This window comes from Antennarius striatus, chromosome 3 (assembly GCF_040054535.1).
Source record: "Antennarius striatus isolate MH-2024 chromosome 3, ASM4005453v1, whole genome shotgun sequence".
In the NCBI taxonomy this organism is placed as follows: domain Eukaryota; kingdom Metazoa; phylum Chordata; class Actinopteri; order Lophiiformes; family Antennariidae; genus Antennarius; species Antennarius striatus.
This window is the reverse complement of record NC_090778.1, coordinates 21,662,697-21,680,229: the sequence shown is the minus strand read 5'-3', so window position 1 is coordinate 21,680,229 and position 17,533 is coordinate 21,662,697. Positions and strand designations below refer to the sequence as shown.

At 39.4% G+C, this 17,533-nt stretch overlaps 2 protein-coding genes across 10 annotated transcripts in view; both read right to left on the bottom strand.

The window, feature by feature from the left end:
- smtnb (smoothelin b) overlaps nt 1-8,954 on the bottom strand; it is a 42,515-nt gene extending 33,561 nt beyond the window's left edge. For 6 of the 7 annotated variants that reach the window (XR_011034994.1, XM_068309989.1, XM_068309991.1 and 3 more), the window contains exon 1: nt 8,602-8,954. Coding sequence is in view for 5 of the 7 variants with exons in the window: in XM_068309989.1 (XP_068166090.1) it covers nt 8,602-8,652 (51 nt within the window). In the remaining 2 variants the exon portion in view is untranslated. Of the gene's footprint in view, nt 1-8,520 lie in introns of all 7 variants that reach the window. The other variant, XM_068309993.1, reaches the window with a different exon arrangement.
- Nucleotides 8,955-9,921: 967 nt separating this feature from the next.
- trafd1 (TRAF-type zinc finger domain containing 1) lies at nt 9,922-16,272 on the bottom strand. Of its 3 annotated transcripts, none has more exons than XM_068310470.1 (12): nt 16,206-16,272; nt 15,235-15,284; nt 15,013-15,148; nt 14,607-14,660; nt 14,069-14,507; nt 13,191-13,493; nt 13,047-13,111; nt 12,075-12,335; nt 11,820-11,958; nt 11,415-11,628; nt 11,250-11,307; nt 9,922-10,927 (listed from the first exon to the last, which is right to left on the bottom strand). In XM_068310470.1, the coding sequence occupies exons 2-12, from the start codon at nt 15,267-15,269 to the stop codon at nt 10,889-10,891; spliced, it is 1,743 nt and encodes a 580-aa protein (XP_068166571.1). In that variant the 5' UTR covers nt 15,270-15,284; nt 16,206-16,272; the 3' UTR covers nt 9,922-10,888. The 3 variants fall into 3 exon arrangements, with proteins under 3 accessions (XP_068166571.1, XP_068166570.1, XP_068166569.1); XM_068310469.1 differs by lacking the exon at nt 16,206-16,272 and adding an exon at nt 15,566-15,996; XM_068310468.1 differs by lacking the exon at nt 16,206-16,272 and having other exon boundaries at nt 15,235-15,996.
- Between the last annotated feature and the right edge of the window lie 1,261 nt (nt 16,273-17,533).

Genomic DNA, 17,533 nt, shown 5'->3' with positions numbered 1-17,533 from the left:
AATTGATGATTTGCTCCATTAAATGATGCCACAAAATTGCAAACACTCAATGCTACATCTGTAGTTTTCCATGTGTTTCCAGTCGCATTGTATGATGTGGTTAACAAAAGGTCAGGCCAAACATCACAGATCTAACCAGTCTTGTCTGGGAGCAAAACGACCCCTAGGGCCGAGTCCTGACCTTATGACTCCCAGTGGGCGTGCATGTGCTTGGCTGTTGTTGTACTTAACGCAGTATGAACTGTGACTACGCCAAATCAACAAGTCACAAAGCAGTATTTGAACTTTATGCAACAAATGTGTGGGAGTCCACCATATTATGAAATGAGTTTGAGTATGAAATGATTTCCAGGATAGGCTGAGGTTAGAGAACAGCCATGAGGACAATCAGATCATTGCTTTAAACTCGCTTTTGTTGTTCTCACTCATTGTTTGTTCGGTCCAGATTTGAGTTTGCCCTTATACGGACATGGGGGACACTCCTGGTGGGAAAGCTGAAGAGGTCTACTAGCTTCCACAGAGAACACTGGACTTCTGTGAACATTAAAATAGAAACAAATAAACACAGGAGAAAGAAGAAAAGAAAACTGAGCTCCGAAATATGTGCATCACCCTAGAATCTCTTTATTGTCTGGCCTTGGGGCAAAAGCCTTGAATCAGGTTAGAGTCCATTAACCATTTCTCAAAAGCCTCAAAAAGACAATTCATTTCATAGAGTAAGCCTGAACATGCGTGCTCACACCACACCCAATGAGACATTGGAATATAATTACAATACAAGAAAGCCCTGCGAGGCACGGGAGTCCTAGTTTTTCAGAAGACAGAGTTTCAGTCATGTCTAAGCTGAAGAGTTAACAAAGAAATTCACCAGATTCGAGGTTAAATCTCATTGTGCTGCAGAGCTTGCCGAGTCTTTTACTGTCTGGTGTCAATGTAAAGAGGGGGAACCTGAGAAATATGCAAGGCAGGGAACTTGCTTGCACAAGTGGAAACGTGATCTTTGTGAGTGTGGTCACACGTGCAGGAAGGCTTAACCTTTATTAATAAAGAAATAGCGGAACAAAAGGCCAGCGTCGACCCTGGAAAACGGTGTCCCCTTTACACTTGAGGTAGCAAGCATAAAGAACAAATGCATGGAGGAATGCATTTGCGTCAGAGGGGGAAACAGGCATCAGGAATGCTCTCTATAAGAATGTAATGATGCACTGAAGATAGATCTGGACTCACATGTTACCAACTCAAGCCTTAGATTAGTGCAGTGGACTAGTTAATGTGCGTAAAGCGAATATGGAACTTTCTGCTCCTTGCAAAACTTCAAAGTCATTTTTGATCCTGCTGCATCGTTGCTTATCTCACACGCAAACCTACAATCGACCACAGAAGAACATATTCATCTCGGGCTTGGCCCAGGCATCAGTGAGATGTTTTGGCCCACATCAGCCCTCTGGTTCTGCAAACCGTCCCCTTTGCATGTGTTCCTCTTCAAGTGTCAGGTCAGGTCACAGGCAGGGATCCAGGTCAGTTCCAGACTGGCCAAGATTACTGTGCCCTACATTTTGAAGCTGGCCCCAACAAAATGGTTTTAATTTGGTGCCACTGGGGCAAAAAGCTCTAATTTCTCCTATTCAACCCGCCAGTACAGTCATTACACAGAAATACATCATAGCTTTAAGATATGTTTGCCAACTGTGATTCTGGATAAAATATTTAGTTTGTTTTAATAGCATGAGTTGATTTTGTTTCAATGTTGAGTTAATTTATAGATATCTGAATCGATGCAGCAGTCCAGGATACAGGAGGCTGGGAATCTTAAACACCGTAACACTGGAGAAAACCAAATTAAAAGAATTCAAACCAATCAACAATGGATACTAGTAATAACCTACACAAACGTCCATACATAAAAGATGTATAACACACCAAGATATTTTTTTCTGTGCCATTTTACAAAATCCCTAATGCCTTCATGTTGCCAGTTGTCCAGTTACACTTTTTATCTTTTCACAGATGCGCTGATCAAAGCCATTGTTCTTAATCATAGGAAACCAACAGAGAGGAAGGGAGTGGTCCGTATATTTAGTTTAATCTGTTGGTGTCTTCCCTCGGTGGTCACGTGAGAACAGCTGATATGGCGAGATAGAATTCAGCAGGAAGTAGCCTCTGGAAGAAAAGACATACCGCTTGCCTTGTCCAGTGATAAGACTCAAGTTACAACAAGAGCACAATGAATTTCCCCAAAAATGGAATACGACTCATCCAAAAGAAGATCTGTGGCACCGGCTGTTTTGGTTAAAAGGGGAGAGAAGCATTAGGACAAAAGGAGGACACAGAGAGAAGTTAAACAAACAGTTTGTTCTAAGTGGCCCACAAGTCCCACCCAGAATCAGATTATGAAATCCAGAGTAGGTGTATCATCAGGAGGGTGTGCTGCCCGCAGACTGTCAGACAAAACCGAATGAAACGTAACAGATCACACATCCTATCTCAAAAGTGCCACAACATTATCAAAATATCGGGCCGGAGAGTGAAACATCAACATCCGCTGGGTGACTAATGGAGGGTCTCAGGAGGAAATGGAGTCCATACAAAAAACTCCAAACTTTAACATCCTTCAGCAATCGGCCTTTGTCTTCTTCTCTAAAAAAAGTTGCATTACAATTTTTTAAATAATGAATTTACTCCACAATTTTCTGGTTTAATGCAGCATGTGATAGCAAAAAAATACAATTTCTGATCTTGCATGGTGCGTGCTTTTCTCCCTCTATCAACAAACTCACTCATTAGTATTCATTTGAGAAGCCAACCTAAACTAAAACTCTCCCAAAGCACTGATTTTTTCTATCCAAATGTGTGTTTGGGTGAAGTGAGAGGGAATTGAACATAGGAAGGCATATTAATAGCATCTTGATGATGACAAAATGCGCCAGAGTCCTGTCTCCCCTTGACAAGAACATTATTAATCTAAAGTAGACACCAACCCACAGGTCCTTTTCAATTAGACGTCTCATGATGGTGACAGACTGACACTGTAGATTAGGTGCGGAAACTGCTGAACCAGTAGCCACACAACAGATTGGACACATCTGTTGAGTGTTTCTTCAGAATCTAAAACATCTGGAGAATAATCTATACAGGACCGTGTAGCGTTTGTCTCCCTCTAACCGTCTAAAACGTTCAAACTCAAACTGGCATTTGTTAGCCAGTGACACTTGGAAGGATACGGAGGACAAAACACACACACACACACACACACACACACACACACACACACACACACACACACCTTCAATCCCTTATCCAGACCTTTCCCATTTGGCAAGATGATGATCCAGACAGATTTAGATCAGTCACAGAAACCGTCTCTGCTGCATCACTTAACAGACAGACAAAAAGACTGGAGCAGCTCAGACAGCATCATACCTGATCTGTTCCCCCCTAAGTTCACAGCTATCAGGTCAGAATATACCACTCAGTCTACACGTACGGCACAAATCATGTGATTGAGGTCACGTTTCAAGAGCAGCAGCTGGTGTTTGCCTCTGTTTGTCAAGCTGTAACTCATTAGCTTCCCTCTGTAACCACACATTGGTTCTGTTGCTTAGTCTCTGTTATCGTACTCATTATCTCACCAACGACTGCATATGTGCTTAACTTCAAGAAACTGTTCCGTAGGGGTTTTGACCACTCAGCCAATTTTTCACAAGCTGGTTCTTTTATGTTTGGTCTATCCTGCCACTGGCTTCTGCTGATAGACAGTATGATGGACACCATGGTCACCTTCTGCTGACAGGGATGGATGTGCATGTGTGTGTGTGTGTGTGTGTGTGTGTGTGTGTGTGTGTGTGTGTGTGTGTGTGTGTGTGTGTGTGTGTAGGGGGGGGTTATGTAGGTCATGCGAGAATCTGGTATACATCTATCTATCCATCTATCTATCAATACATTTCAAATGTGGATCAAGCCATCACACAAGTGAGCTCATTTCAGCCTCAAAGAGCACTTTTAGTTTAGGAATTTATTTACAATTCAAATGTTTCCATATTTGTCCTGTATCGACTACATTCTTTGCCTGTTTGACTTTATTACTATGATATCTTTACCAAGGCAGTTCGGAGGACAGAAAGATATTTATAAAAAGCTACACTTTGTTGACTTTCTGGACCTCTCACCATTCCCTGGCGTACAGTGAAATACAGACCCGTCACATTCACACAAGCCTCGGGAACCTCTTTGAGGTTTATTTATTAAACTAAATTTGAACTGCTACAATATTATTTTATGGCATTTTAAGATGACAAAACAGCGCCTGGTGTCCTATTAGTGAATGAAGTACTGCTCCATACAGTCAAATGCCAGCCTATTTCAAAACAAGCCCGAGTACAGTCTTTAAATGAGGAAACATGGCATAGCGAACTGATTTTAAACTTTACATGTCAAGTAAATGTTTGCCACTTACTCCAAATTACTACTCCAGAGAAACAAACTTAAAAAGGTCACAGGCCAACGAAGGCAGGTTATTTATGACGAAATCCACACACAGAAGTTTCCTGCCTATCAGACAAACCAGAAGACTCGTTACCACTGTGCTCCGACAGAGGCCTAGAGGCAGCAACTCGTCTATTCTAGTGTGACGACGGTAGGAAGACAGCTCTGTGTCTTAAATATCAGTTTAGAGAACAAAATGTCCTCAATTATGAAGCTATTTCTTTATTACCTCCTCACCAATACTTTTGAAATGTAATCATAGGAAATGCTTTGAGGAAATGTAAGGGCAGAGTTGTTAGAATGATGACAGGTTTAGGTAAGCACGGTGAACACTGTGTTTGTAGTTCACAGCCTCTTCCTGGGAGAGAAACACTTACAAAAACAACCCATTAACATCTGCTGAGGTCAGACGCACTGATAGTCGACAAGCATGAACACAGAAGCAGGTGTTATCAATGCTCAGGAGCATAAAACACTCAGTCTTTTCTTTATGTGAGTGCCTGCATTTAGTAGTGGGGGGGGGGGCTTCTGCTTTCCAAGGTTCTGCTGCATGCAGCAACCAGAATCCAAAACGCCCTTTGAAGCAAGAAAAATGTTTTTTTTTATGACTGCAGATGTAGATCAGGTCAAGTCTTGCCAAATCTTGCTCATCCAATGCAAGACTCAAGAAAATTTACTTCATGGCTACAACTATCAGTTGGGTTTTATCAGTGTACCTGCAAATGATTTGCCCAGTTAGATCATTAAACGTTCGTCGGCAAAAAGCTATAAATACAAAAAAAAAAGGCAGTAAAATTGTCCTACAGGGATGAGGCGTGGTCCTGAGCCAGCTATGCAGGTGGATGGAGTAACATTTTTCCACTTCATGCAAAAATAATTTATATGATTTATATCAAACTGAATTTATTTCCACCAAACTTTTTGACAGGGTGGGCCATCGTCCAAGTAAGACATGAGGGTTTTTTTAACTGCAATCTAACGAGTGTAATTCTAGTTTTATGATCAAAATGACATTTAATACTCATACAGACGCTGCGTTAGACACATGTTGCACATCTCTCATACCAGAAAGTTGTATAATGCAGGATAATACACCAGAATTATTTGTTCCACATGATGTGGCTGACATTTTGAACCATATCCCCGGAGAACCTGGGACTGTACCCAAGCCTAAAAACAAACTCATCTTTCCCTCCAACTGTAACCGTTGAGCCTTTGTCAAAGCACAAAGGGTCCAGAGAGCCATAAAGCGAAGGCCCAGCGGTCTCATATATCAGACCACAAAGTGAAATTGCCCTATTTTCAACATGTACGAATGCTTGCTCAACAGAGAGAAAAGACAGTCAAAGAGTGGAAAAAAGTTACAAATCATCATGTGAGACCTCCAGCAAGTGAAATCAGTCCCGCAGGAAGTTGCGTCAAATAAAGAAAAGGCACATCTTTGCATTAGAAACCCACTAACTTCACAAAATAATCATCAAATCTCACGTACGCATTAACGTTGGTCTAATTTGTGAGCTTTTTTCTGCAAACCTCCCATAATGCAGTGCAGCAGGAAGAGGTTTCAGCGATAATTACAAGGGAGCTCACAGTGTGGCTTAAGTCAAACTTAATTCTCAACCAAGAAGGCAGGTGCACAAGTGGCACATCAACTGACCAGGAGACCTGACATGCCCCGCAGGCACTGACACTATCAGACAAAGACAGATAACGGAGTAGAAAAACCGATTAAATCTATTTTTAAGTGATAGCAGCTGGAGAGATTTGTGTGGAAAGAGAATTTCTACCACTAGCATCACCTGTCTTTGTCTGAGAGATCTTAGGCTCCGATAAGATGACAGGAAACAAACATCCTCCCATAAATAATCTGAGACAGCCACTCTCTTTGTTTTTGTGGATACATAAATAATTGTGTTGGCCGAGAAAGAGCAAAACGCTCTTCCTGGTTTCCATGGAGAAGATTAACTAAATGAGCATCAGACCACAAGGCAGTCTTGGCTCTGGATAGAGGTGTAAAGATGGGATTTGCGGTGTTATAGAGACTACCATAAGACCTTCTGTCTGTTTAGGTCATGAAGCACAATTCAGCCTGGACTTTGTTGATAGAGAGATACAAATAGAGAGACACCCAATTGCTGTAAAAAAAAAAAAAACTTCCTCTATCTGGCATTACAACCAGTCTAATTAATATCAAAACATCCTTCATTTAAACAATTTTCCCACCATCACCGAATGAAAACACAAAAGTGTTTTCATTTCATTAAATTATAAACAGAGAAAGGTCACATTTGTGTCTCTGTGGACCAGAACATAATCCCACCACAACCCTGAATGGACAAGTTTAATCAGAGTCCTTTCAAACCAAGTTCATTGTGGAAAACCCTGACATTCAAGTGACCACAAACATAATCAGTGAACACGTGAGATCTGCACGACCTTGGTCACATCAGCGGGAGGAGCTAAGGTTCAACCAGAAGAACAGGGATTTGAAATCAGTGGTGAGTTGGCGTCTGTGTCACGTGACGATCGACTCCACGAGTTCCAACGGCTGCATGAGACTCCGTCAGTCTGCTGCTGCAGCTCTTCAGACAATGGCAGTATTTTTACAGGCAGGACTCAGACGACACAATAGTGACATCTACACAGTTAAACCACTGAAAATACATCATCCAAATAAATTAGCAACAAACTCAAATTCATTGACTCAAATTCACCTGTAAATCTGAATCTCTGCTCGATCGCATATAAAAGTATAACATAATTTCAGAAGAATAAAGGTGTCCAACAAAAATACTGTCTCTCCGCTGCCAAAACCTGGATGGTTACCTTTTTAGTCCTCCCTCCTTTATCTTCTATTCAGTTTTGTCATTCTTGCTTTGCTCCTCTACAAACTCATAAATCTACTGATCAAAAGAACCAATAGCCAGAACCCAGACAGAGAAATATGATTCATTCACATCCTCCTGTTCTCCCACATTATAATGTCAGTTGTGATAAAGGTTTGGAAGAGATTTATGAGGCAAGCTCTCTTAACCAGACAGTTCCAGACTTTGCACAAATAGACTGTCTGACTATATACGGTATATAGTCTCAGGTAGGTCAACAATACCTCAGATTTAAACCCCACTTGGTCCAAAACAAACAGCCTCGTCCTGTCAGATTTAGTGATCTATAAGACCCCAAACCCTAATTTTCTCTGACATTGACTAAACCTGAAATGCAAAATCTTGGGAAGACAGTGTATGAGAACTCAAGTTGAATCAGATTCCATCCCAGTTTTACCCCCCGCTTCAACAAAATTACCCTTGTGTCTATTGTGTATATGTATTAGTGAGTCTCTCAGGATTTAAACCTGAGTGAAGTCAGCATCACAGATGTTTCACACACACAACTGCTGCTTATGTGTGACGGTGATTCATGCAAACCCAGTGCAAGTGTCTGAATGGTGGTGTAGTGATTCATACGTCCTCGTAAAACGTGTCTGCTGTCACAATGCATGTCAGACAGACTGACGTCACGCCTTCCTCTGCCTCAGGAAATTATGAGGTCATGCCTAACGTCCCTGCGAGCCGGACAGTCCAGTACCTGCGTTCTTGAGCAAAATGACTTGAAGTCATCTAGTGAATCACCCAAAAGTGAAAGAAATATTACTTTATTATCAAGTTTGTTTGATAAAACATACTGTATCTGAACACATGTAAAATGAACATTTACTGGAGTCAGTAACACTTTAAACCATTAAACTCAAAACTTTATTTCTTTCAATTGGGTCTTTTTTTTTTTTTTTTTTGCATAGAATTTATCCAAAACATTTTTAACGCAATCAAAGAGCAAATCCTCATATTTGAGCTCTAACAAAAAGCATTTCTGTTCATATTTGACTGATTAAAGAAATGATAATTTTTTTCAGACCATATCTGAAAAGCTACTTGGTTACTATGAGGAATTATTCTTCATTTATAAAATAAGAAATCTCCCAAAAAGTTCGTATATTACACAGATTAAATTACACACAACAATAATAATCATGTGAGGTACCTGCCAGACGGGATGCTATTGAATCAGCGTAAATTCCCCTGGCAGGTTGCACCACAGTGGCATCTCCATTCCTCTACTCACCAGGGCCCGCAGAGAGGACTCATCCAACGTGGAATAACTCTCCGAAGACATTTTACACTCAGGTGAGACGGTGATGTCTGGAAGGTGGGTCGTGCTGGGATTCGGTTCCGTGTTGTCTTCCACCTGCACGACTAAATGACCTGGCTATTTGTGTAATTTATTCCTGTAGTATTTATTTTATTTAAATGTAGTCTGTCTAAGCCTTCAACGCAGTTCCACTCAGAAACTTTTAAGTCACTCAGAGCCCATTGCGTGTCGCGGTCATGAAGAGCACATTTCAGTTCTTTTCATTCGTCTCCTGGACTCCAGTGAAAGCCGTCAGCAGCTCCTCCGTCTGTCACATCCAGCCGTTAGCAGCTTTTTGAAAAGAGGATTCCCCACTGAAAGGTGTGGCCCCGCCCCTTTCTGACTCCGGCTGCTTCCGGCATTTTTTTCCGAGCGCGCGGCACCGTGGGAAGACGCGTTCAGGACGGAGGGAAGTTCGTGACGTTGTTCTCCACTACAGCCCCAGAGTGGAAACTAATGACCTTAGAAACGTGCTGATAGAATCACGTGTTGCTCCCTAAATGACGAATTATCCATAAATATTTATCATGATGCATCGGGATATATCCTCTATATGTAAGTCACTCTTCGTAGGAAACCATTTGAATAAACCTCACCGGCATGTCGGGGCCGGGCCAAGTCTCCGCCCCTCCGTGAAGTCACCTGATATCCAGTACGTATAGAAGACTGAATTCTCCACTTTTTGTGTATCAAAAAATACTTACAGTGCACATTTATGTATTATCTATGCCAAGTCTTCATTTGATTTTCCAATGCCAAGAAAAATTGCTAAAGTGTTAGTAAGTGATCCACAATCTGCCTCTGCACTTTTATCAAACTCAATGTAAACAAGATCCATCCTTACACAAAATCCAGTGATTGACTTAGTGAATGAAGTCCAAATTTTACCTTGGTAGTTCTCTTGATTTATGTGCCCAAAAAGGAAGATCCTCTGTGCCTTGTATCTAAATTTCTATTTCATCAGTGAATTCCTCTAGAAATTAAGTGCTTGGAAAAATGACTAAAATAAGTTTAATAGTAGATCAGCAAGCTATGTCCAGCTTCCCGTGACACTGCAAAAATGGAAAATTAATCAGTATTTTATTTAATGATGTGGTTTCATGTAATTTCAAGGCCACAGACCCAAATATAGAAATTCTGAAGAAACACTGAATGCTATATTTATATATTCTTCAAATCCTATTTTATTTCCATTACTTTCTTGTGCCACATTGACAACAGCAGAGTTTTTTTTTAGAACTTTTGTCATTTTTAAGTCTTCCTGTAAATTTCTGGGGGTTTCCCCATAAAATGTACCAAAACCATGTTACTTTTTCTTCGCACTACAAAGTCCTCAAAAAAATTACACAATTACCAATAATTGTCAAACATGAAATACAATTTAAGGCTGATTTCTCCTTTAATGATCAAACATTTGTGTATTTATTTCAACATTTACATTAGGTACAGTTATCTTTCTCTAAAGTGGGCCCTATGTTAGACACAAAATACATTTTAGAAAACAAAATCAACTCTGAGGGACAGAACACTACAATCGTTCACTACTGTACTTAAAAGGACTGAACAGGACAAACAGCCGACAAAAGTCATCTAGTAACGGTAGATATATTTTTCTGTCTTGAAGATTTGAAAAATCTAAATATCACTTAAGTGTATTAAAGACAAATGTTTAACAGTATAAAAGGACAAATTATTCGGCAAACCATTATTTCACTTTGTTGCTCAATGATGCATAAATTTATCAAATTGGTTCCTCAAGCCCTTTTTAAACAAAATAATCTTCCAAAGTGCTTTATGTGACAAATAGATGCAGAAATAGGAACACTGACAAAGATCTTGATTGATCAAACAGGTGAATAAAAAGTCCATGGCTTAAGTAGAAGGTAAAGATTAAGATGCACACAAAGTGTGTTCTTAATGCTGTTAATGAGCCATGACATGCAATTTAGACAATTCAATCAAATTCAGCATAAATATAAGATATTTTATAGTTTCCATTAAGGCTAAATGTTAGATAAAAAAGAAATTATAATATGCATGAATAAACCAAATTACATTAGATTTTCATAGCAGATGTATTCCAGATATAACATGAAATACTAATACTCGCACAGGCACTTAAAAGATAAGCATGTTTCATTTTCATCAGTGTGCAAAAGGATAAGAAAAACAGAATATAAGATTTGTTGGTTGATTTTCATCCCTCCAGATCCTCCTGCTTTCACTCTTCCTGCTGCTCCTCGTTCTTCTTCTTGGGTAACTATTAACAGAAGAGATGCAAATTGTAAATCCTTTTACAAACATGTTGTATAGCCAGGTAGAGCAAATTCAGTATTTAAGCAGAAAAGACACCATGACCCATTTTTTTACTGTCTGATCAAGGCGGGGCAGCAGCTAACTATGCTGGGTCAAAGAAGAAACTCAACTGAAAATGTCCGTTGTGGCGGTGGCGTGTGTGACCTACATGAAAAGAGCTTCTCTCTAGATACAACTTTTGTATGACTTGTCTACAAACAATGAACGCTCCACTCTACATAATGTACACTAAACAAAAAGTAGCAGCAAAAAAAAAATCTGAGTACCTTTGTCATTGGATTCCTTATGTTCCCTCTCCCTTCTTTATTTTCTGGTAAATGTAATCTGGAGGGTAAACACATGAAAATTAGAATATTAAAACCACAGATTCCCATTTGACCGAGACATTCTAAATGATTGAAAAGAGACAAATTAAATTCGAAGGTTTATACCCCTTTAGGTAGGCTGAGCCAGACTTGTCTGTGACGCAGAAAGACGACTGAGCCCCTTCTGCTTCCCTTCCACGCTGAGGTCTGTCTTTAACAGAAACATCACAGTTGGGCTTTTTCCTTTGACTCGGGAGCCCAATGTAGCCTCTGTGCCATTCTCTTAGGTTTTGTCTCGGTGGTGCGTCTCTGTCGCACCCCAAGTCCTCGAGAAAGTCATCTTAAAGGACACACAGTAAATACTGTCTGAATGCTTTTTCATAATAATAAATGTTAATGAGTATTTATAAGTCAAAACAGCATGACTGAAGTGCAAATTCTATTTTCAAATTTTCTGGAGATTCTTCATTATTGATCAAGTTTAATCTCATCCTTTGTTTTAAATTGAATTACTGAAATCTTACACATTACCTTGGTGGTTAATTCTCCTAGTAAAATCTGGAGATGTCCGGCCAAATGCATCTTTAGGAGAGCTTAATGGCTTTTTGACAGCTGCTTTTGTCAGATTGTTCAGAGGATGTGCAGTCTGAGGACGCATGTCACATTTGTCCTGGACAAAACACACAGAAAAAAAGCACAAAACAGTTTCTTCAGGTCTAAGAGGGCCCACTTTTCTAATAATTTAAACTGTTTTCATTTTGCTATTTAGCTCCAATAGTGACAAACCTGATGGTGAAAGACGACTGCTTCCTCAAGAGCCACGCCACAGAACTCACAAGGAATGACCACATCGCCCTCTAGTGGGCTGGCTGGAGGACTGTAGGAGGCCGGAGAGATAGACCTTGGGAAGGTGGGGATGTTTGAAGCGAGGGTGTCAGGAAGGCTGTGCATCAGTCCTGAAGCGTTCCGGCCCATCCTGTCCACTCTAGGTGGAGACGGCTGCTGCTTGCTGAAAGATGCAAACGCGGAAGCTGGACTGCACCCGGTCTGAAACACAAAAAAGTATCAGATTAGTAGTCCATCAGACCTACAGACATGATTTCTCCGGGATGTAGTCGAGGGCCAGACAGAACGGTAGGAAGATGGTTGTGTTCTTTAGGATGGCTGATAGCATATGGGCATTTTACCCTGATTAAATTTGGACACACACATTTCTATTCTAATTAGGGCTAAAAAATTAGTAGGTCACAGCAAGCTTGTCAAAAAGAAGAGTGAAAAACGGAAATGATGTTTAGAATTAAATTAAAAATATATATACAGGTAATGGCATTTAGTAGGTAGAGTAACCCGAGTTAGTTTGGCTGGTTTTGTCTGTTAATCTTGTTCCTGGTTTGGTTGTCATGTAAGATAACACAATGCATTGGAATTAAATCTGCTGCACTTCTTTTCTGGAGTAGAAGGCCAAAGCTGACGGAATAGTTTGTTGGTTTATATGAAAAAAACAACAACAACAAGGTATGAGGAATCTAAGTGACAATGAACTAGCCCAAAGCAAAATTGAAGATATTTGCTGAAATCCAAGAAGTGCTTTTGGCTACATTTGGATCCTATGTGCAAAATGTTCCTGTTTTCTAGTTGGTCGTTTTCTTTGCAGACATCCTTTCTACATGTCGAATGAAACCACGCTTCACTCACTTGTTTAGTTGGCCAAATAGAAAATAAGTCCGTCACAATCAATATAAAAATCACATCTCGAACCTGATGCAAAATAAGATCCTCTTCTGGAAACAGCTCTTCACAAAATTCACAAGGTAGCATGATATCTATAAAAAAAAATAAAAAAAATTAACGTACTGATGATGGTAGAGAAAACAGAAGTGTTCTGATTCATGCTTATCTTACCCGTCTGGCCATAGTCCTGGACTGCGCTTGTGCTCGAAGTGAAGTTTAGGTAGTTGTTGTTAGGAGGGGAGAGTGGAGTGTTAGCAGACGTGTTTGAAGTTTTCCCAATTTTGTGTTCCCAGATGCCACTCCACAGGTTGCCCTCGACACCTCCAGCCCCTGTTTCCCCATCGCTCTGCAGACTGAGAGCCACCATGTAGTCAAGGCCTGTGGAATCCTCGTCCAGCGGCAGCTCGCTGTGTGGCCACAAACTGCTGCTGCTGCTGTTACTGCTGCTGGTCAGAAAGTCGTTATGTTCCAGCACTACAAAACAAAAATAACACAGTAAACAGATGTCTTAAGAAACCCTAAAGTGTAAACCATTTTGGTGACAAAAATGTTCTTCCTTACAAGTCAGAATATGAATACAAGGTTAGCCGTATGGTTAATGTATTCTTTGTTTGGGAACAACTTATACTGAGTTGAACCTAAAAAGTTTCTCTAATTGACATCAATATATTTCCTGTCTGCTGCATGTCGGATACATCCAAGATGTTAGGATCACTTTAACATGATCAAGTGATCACACTGTTCCACTGATTGGTTGGAGGTAGTACCAAGCAAAAACTCATTGAAAATGCAACTTAAAAGCGTAAAGAACACTGCTAGCAGAAAAATGGATATAAATGATGCAGGATTTAAATTATTCCTAATAATCCTCTTTATAAATACCATACTTTTTACCGTACGGAATGTGTTCGATCAGTCTTTTACACTTTATGTTCTCGTAAGAAATAATGGGTTTTAAGAACAAATTCCACACATTGTTTTGGTACTTGTGCGGTCAACACATAACTAAGCCTTCAAATTTCACAATCAAGAGTCAGTGATATACTCACAGTGACTGAATGTAGTGTTTCTCAGAGCTGCATTCTTCCAGTCGTCTGAGCTTTGACTTCCCCTTGTAGAGCTGAAATCTCTAATATCAAATGGTCGGGGAAAGGCTTGTTGTTCGGCAGCACTGATATTATTATTCTTTGGGCCCCTTTCTTGGCCATGTAGGAGGTTTCTAATGGAGTGAGCTTCGAACCATGGTCCTGGAGACTGTGGATCTACTGGACTTCGACTTATCCGGCTGTTGTTCCTCTCTTGGGGTGGTGTAAGGCTTCCACACAGGACTGGATGCACAGCCTTTTCTCTCAACATGACATTACACTTGCACTGTAAGCAGGGCTCAGTGCGTGTGCCACAATAATCCTCATGTTCTTTGGACTGACTGGAAACAATCTCCAGTTCACAGTATTGGCAAGGAACCAGCCGCTGAGAACATTCAACACTCTAATAGAGACAACAGTAATGGGGAAGCACAATTTGAAGATTTAATTGCGACGGATGAAAATAACAAGAAAACAAGAGGAAAATATTCTTCAGACATACCTGATGGACACCAATATGATTTTTTTCAATCTTCAAACCACACTTGCACACAATCTAAAATGAAAGTGAAAATGCCTGTAAGGTCTCTTCTTGTTAGTCATATCCTTTTCAGCTGAACAGCTGACGTCTGATAAGAGCAGAATGTGGATCTCCTGATGGTACTGTTTACTGAATGTAAAGCTGCAGTCATCAGCGTTAGCACAGAACATCACTTTTACATAACTTACACATGTAAATTATGTAAAAACACAAATTGCTTCTACAATAAGGATTGAGTCTCAATGTGATTGAAGACCCATGATTATTACAGGTTATGTAAATATTATTCCCCTTTATCCTACTTACAATTGTGCCATTATGTGCCCCCCCTTTGTTAAACATGACAGTCACATAATGAACATCTTACCTGTGTGTGCTCCTGCTGTTTATGATCCTGGAGATCTGACCGGGGCACTGGCTCCTGGCATATGTCACAAAGTGCGATGTTTCTTCGACAGTGGATCTCATGAGTAGTAAAATTAGCATCTGGGATGTCATGTTTGCTAATTAAGTGGACAAAAGTAAGACAACCTGTTTTGAGCATCACATCAAATTCACCCATCCCATCATAGTTTTTATTCATACCTACCAATTGCCACAGAACTGGGTATTTTCATCAGACATGGTTTTCGATAAAGCCTGTAAACAAAGCATTAAAATAAGTTATCTTGTCACACTTAACCTAGCTAAACACGCGGTTTCACGTCAATAGATACATTAACATTGTTTGTAGGATTTGATTAAATACTTAAAAGTGCTAATCGTAATTCTTTGGCGTTATTTCGCCGACAGTAAAATCTGTTAGCTGTGCTATTTCTAAAATAGCCGTATTAATAATAAGGAGTCATATCAAGCACACAAGTAAAGTACAACTATCGACATCAAACACAACTGGTTGACATTTATTTCGGTTTGCTCACCCGATGTTTCCAAAAAAAAAAAAAAAAAAAAAAGCCAGACGTTAGCTGAAAACGGAGGCCTGGATTCACAGATAAGAGCCTGGAGAACGTTATTCAACAAGCATCATGAACAACCTCGGAAAAACTCGGTCGACGTTTGATGCGGTGTCCTTTACAAGCTAGGTAGCTTAGCATGAGATACACTGGTAGCAACACCCACGTAGCCTTAATTTGCCAACTAACTTTAAATGCTATTTGCAAATAATCTAAGCAGCTAAGGTAACGGCAGGTTAAAGCTCCTGCCACGTTGTCCAAGAAAAATGAGGTAAGTTGTTGTAGTGTTATCGTTCGTCAATGAATTACCCGATTAACAGTATATAATCGAAAAGAAGCACGTACGACAATTAACTAGCGTTGATGACGATAGGCTATCCAAAAACACAAGTATTTCCTCCTTTCTCTGCCCATAAATGTTTTCCCCGAGTTGTGCCTATCAGGATGTCTAGATCTGCATCCAATGTACATCATTTAACGTTGGAGCAACGAAATGAAATCACACCATAATAATTTATAATTGCACATAAAGTCTAAAGGCACTAAATTCAGTCTTAAATTATTTTTATAAGGGACTCAGAGATCAAATAGTATATAGTTTTCTCACCGTAAGTCAAGTATCAGGGAATAAATTTCATTGAGACCATCTTGGACTCCTTGCTGATAGGCTGAATAAACAGCTGACGCTGTCCGGCTGTAAAATAGTCTCGGGTTATTTCACTGCACTGCTGCAGTTTCGAGCACGTATTATCGGAATGTTAACTTATATCATGTAATATTACTTTGATTCAGGTGTTAAAGTGATGAAAGCACTGGCTTTGATTTCAATTCTTTTTTTTAAAGCCAGTGCTATGTGTAGCAATATTTTGGTGCTTGTAATCGATCCCTAATCCTACATTTAAGCAAACGCTTCACAAATCAGTTTCACTTAATGATACTGGTGTGACCAAAGCAGACATGAACACATGAATATTAATGATGATTCATGGTTTGATTCAAAACCCTTATCAATTATTTTTTTTTAATCGTCGTTATTACAAATTACGGGATTTAGGATTGTGTAACACTATCAGAAATCTACTATCCTACTTTTTAGATTATAATGACGATACCATAATAAACATATATTCAGGGTACCTCTGGTAGATTTGATAAATAATTTAAGGCTAGTTTATTTATAACGTGGCCTTAATGTGTTTTGAAAATATTTTTAAAAATTGAGAATATGAAAGAAATTCACATTTCAAAAAATAGCATGCATCTGTATCCACTTTCAGTCAAAATTTAATACAATTAAACTAATATACAACTAAGGGAAAACATTAGTTCACAAGAAGAACGTCCAGGAATGCAAAAATGAATATTGATATGTTGCTGCTGCAACACAGTCTGCAGTCTTCAGGTTATCTGTTGTTTATTTACATGAAAATGAAAATCAACACAGATTTTTCCTTACAGGGTTTATTGGGTTGAATACTGCCACACCTGACATTTTAATTTTTGTAAGGCACAGTTTTGTTCAGCCAAGACACTGATCTATTTACAGCAAATGTTTAGACACATGATAAGCATCCCTAAAAGTCCTCAAAAATAGTGACCAAATTAAACATTATGAACCAATAACCTAAATGCATAACACTTGAAATTCATTTAAAATGCCTTAGTCCTTAACTGAAAAGTTAACTACCGGTACTGATTTTACAAAATAATGTGAAATGCAACTCAATGAAAAAACTTCAAACACAAAATATGTGAGCAATGCAATGTTATCTATTTTTCAGCTGGTGGAAACATGTTTAAAAAAAAAAAAAAAGTTTCTGCACTGATAGACCAAAGATGCAGGGCTACATATTTAATCTGCACCACATAAAATAACAACAATTGTAAAATGAAAATTCCCATCAGATTATATTTGCCTTTGACAGAATGATGCCT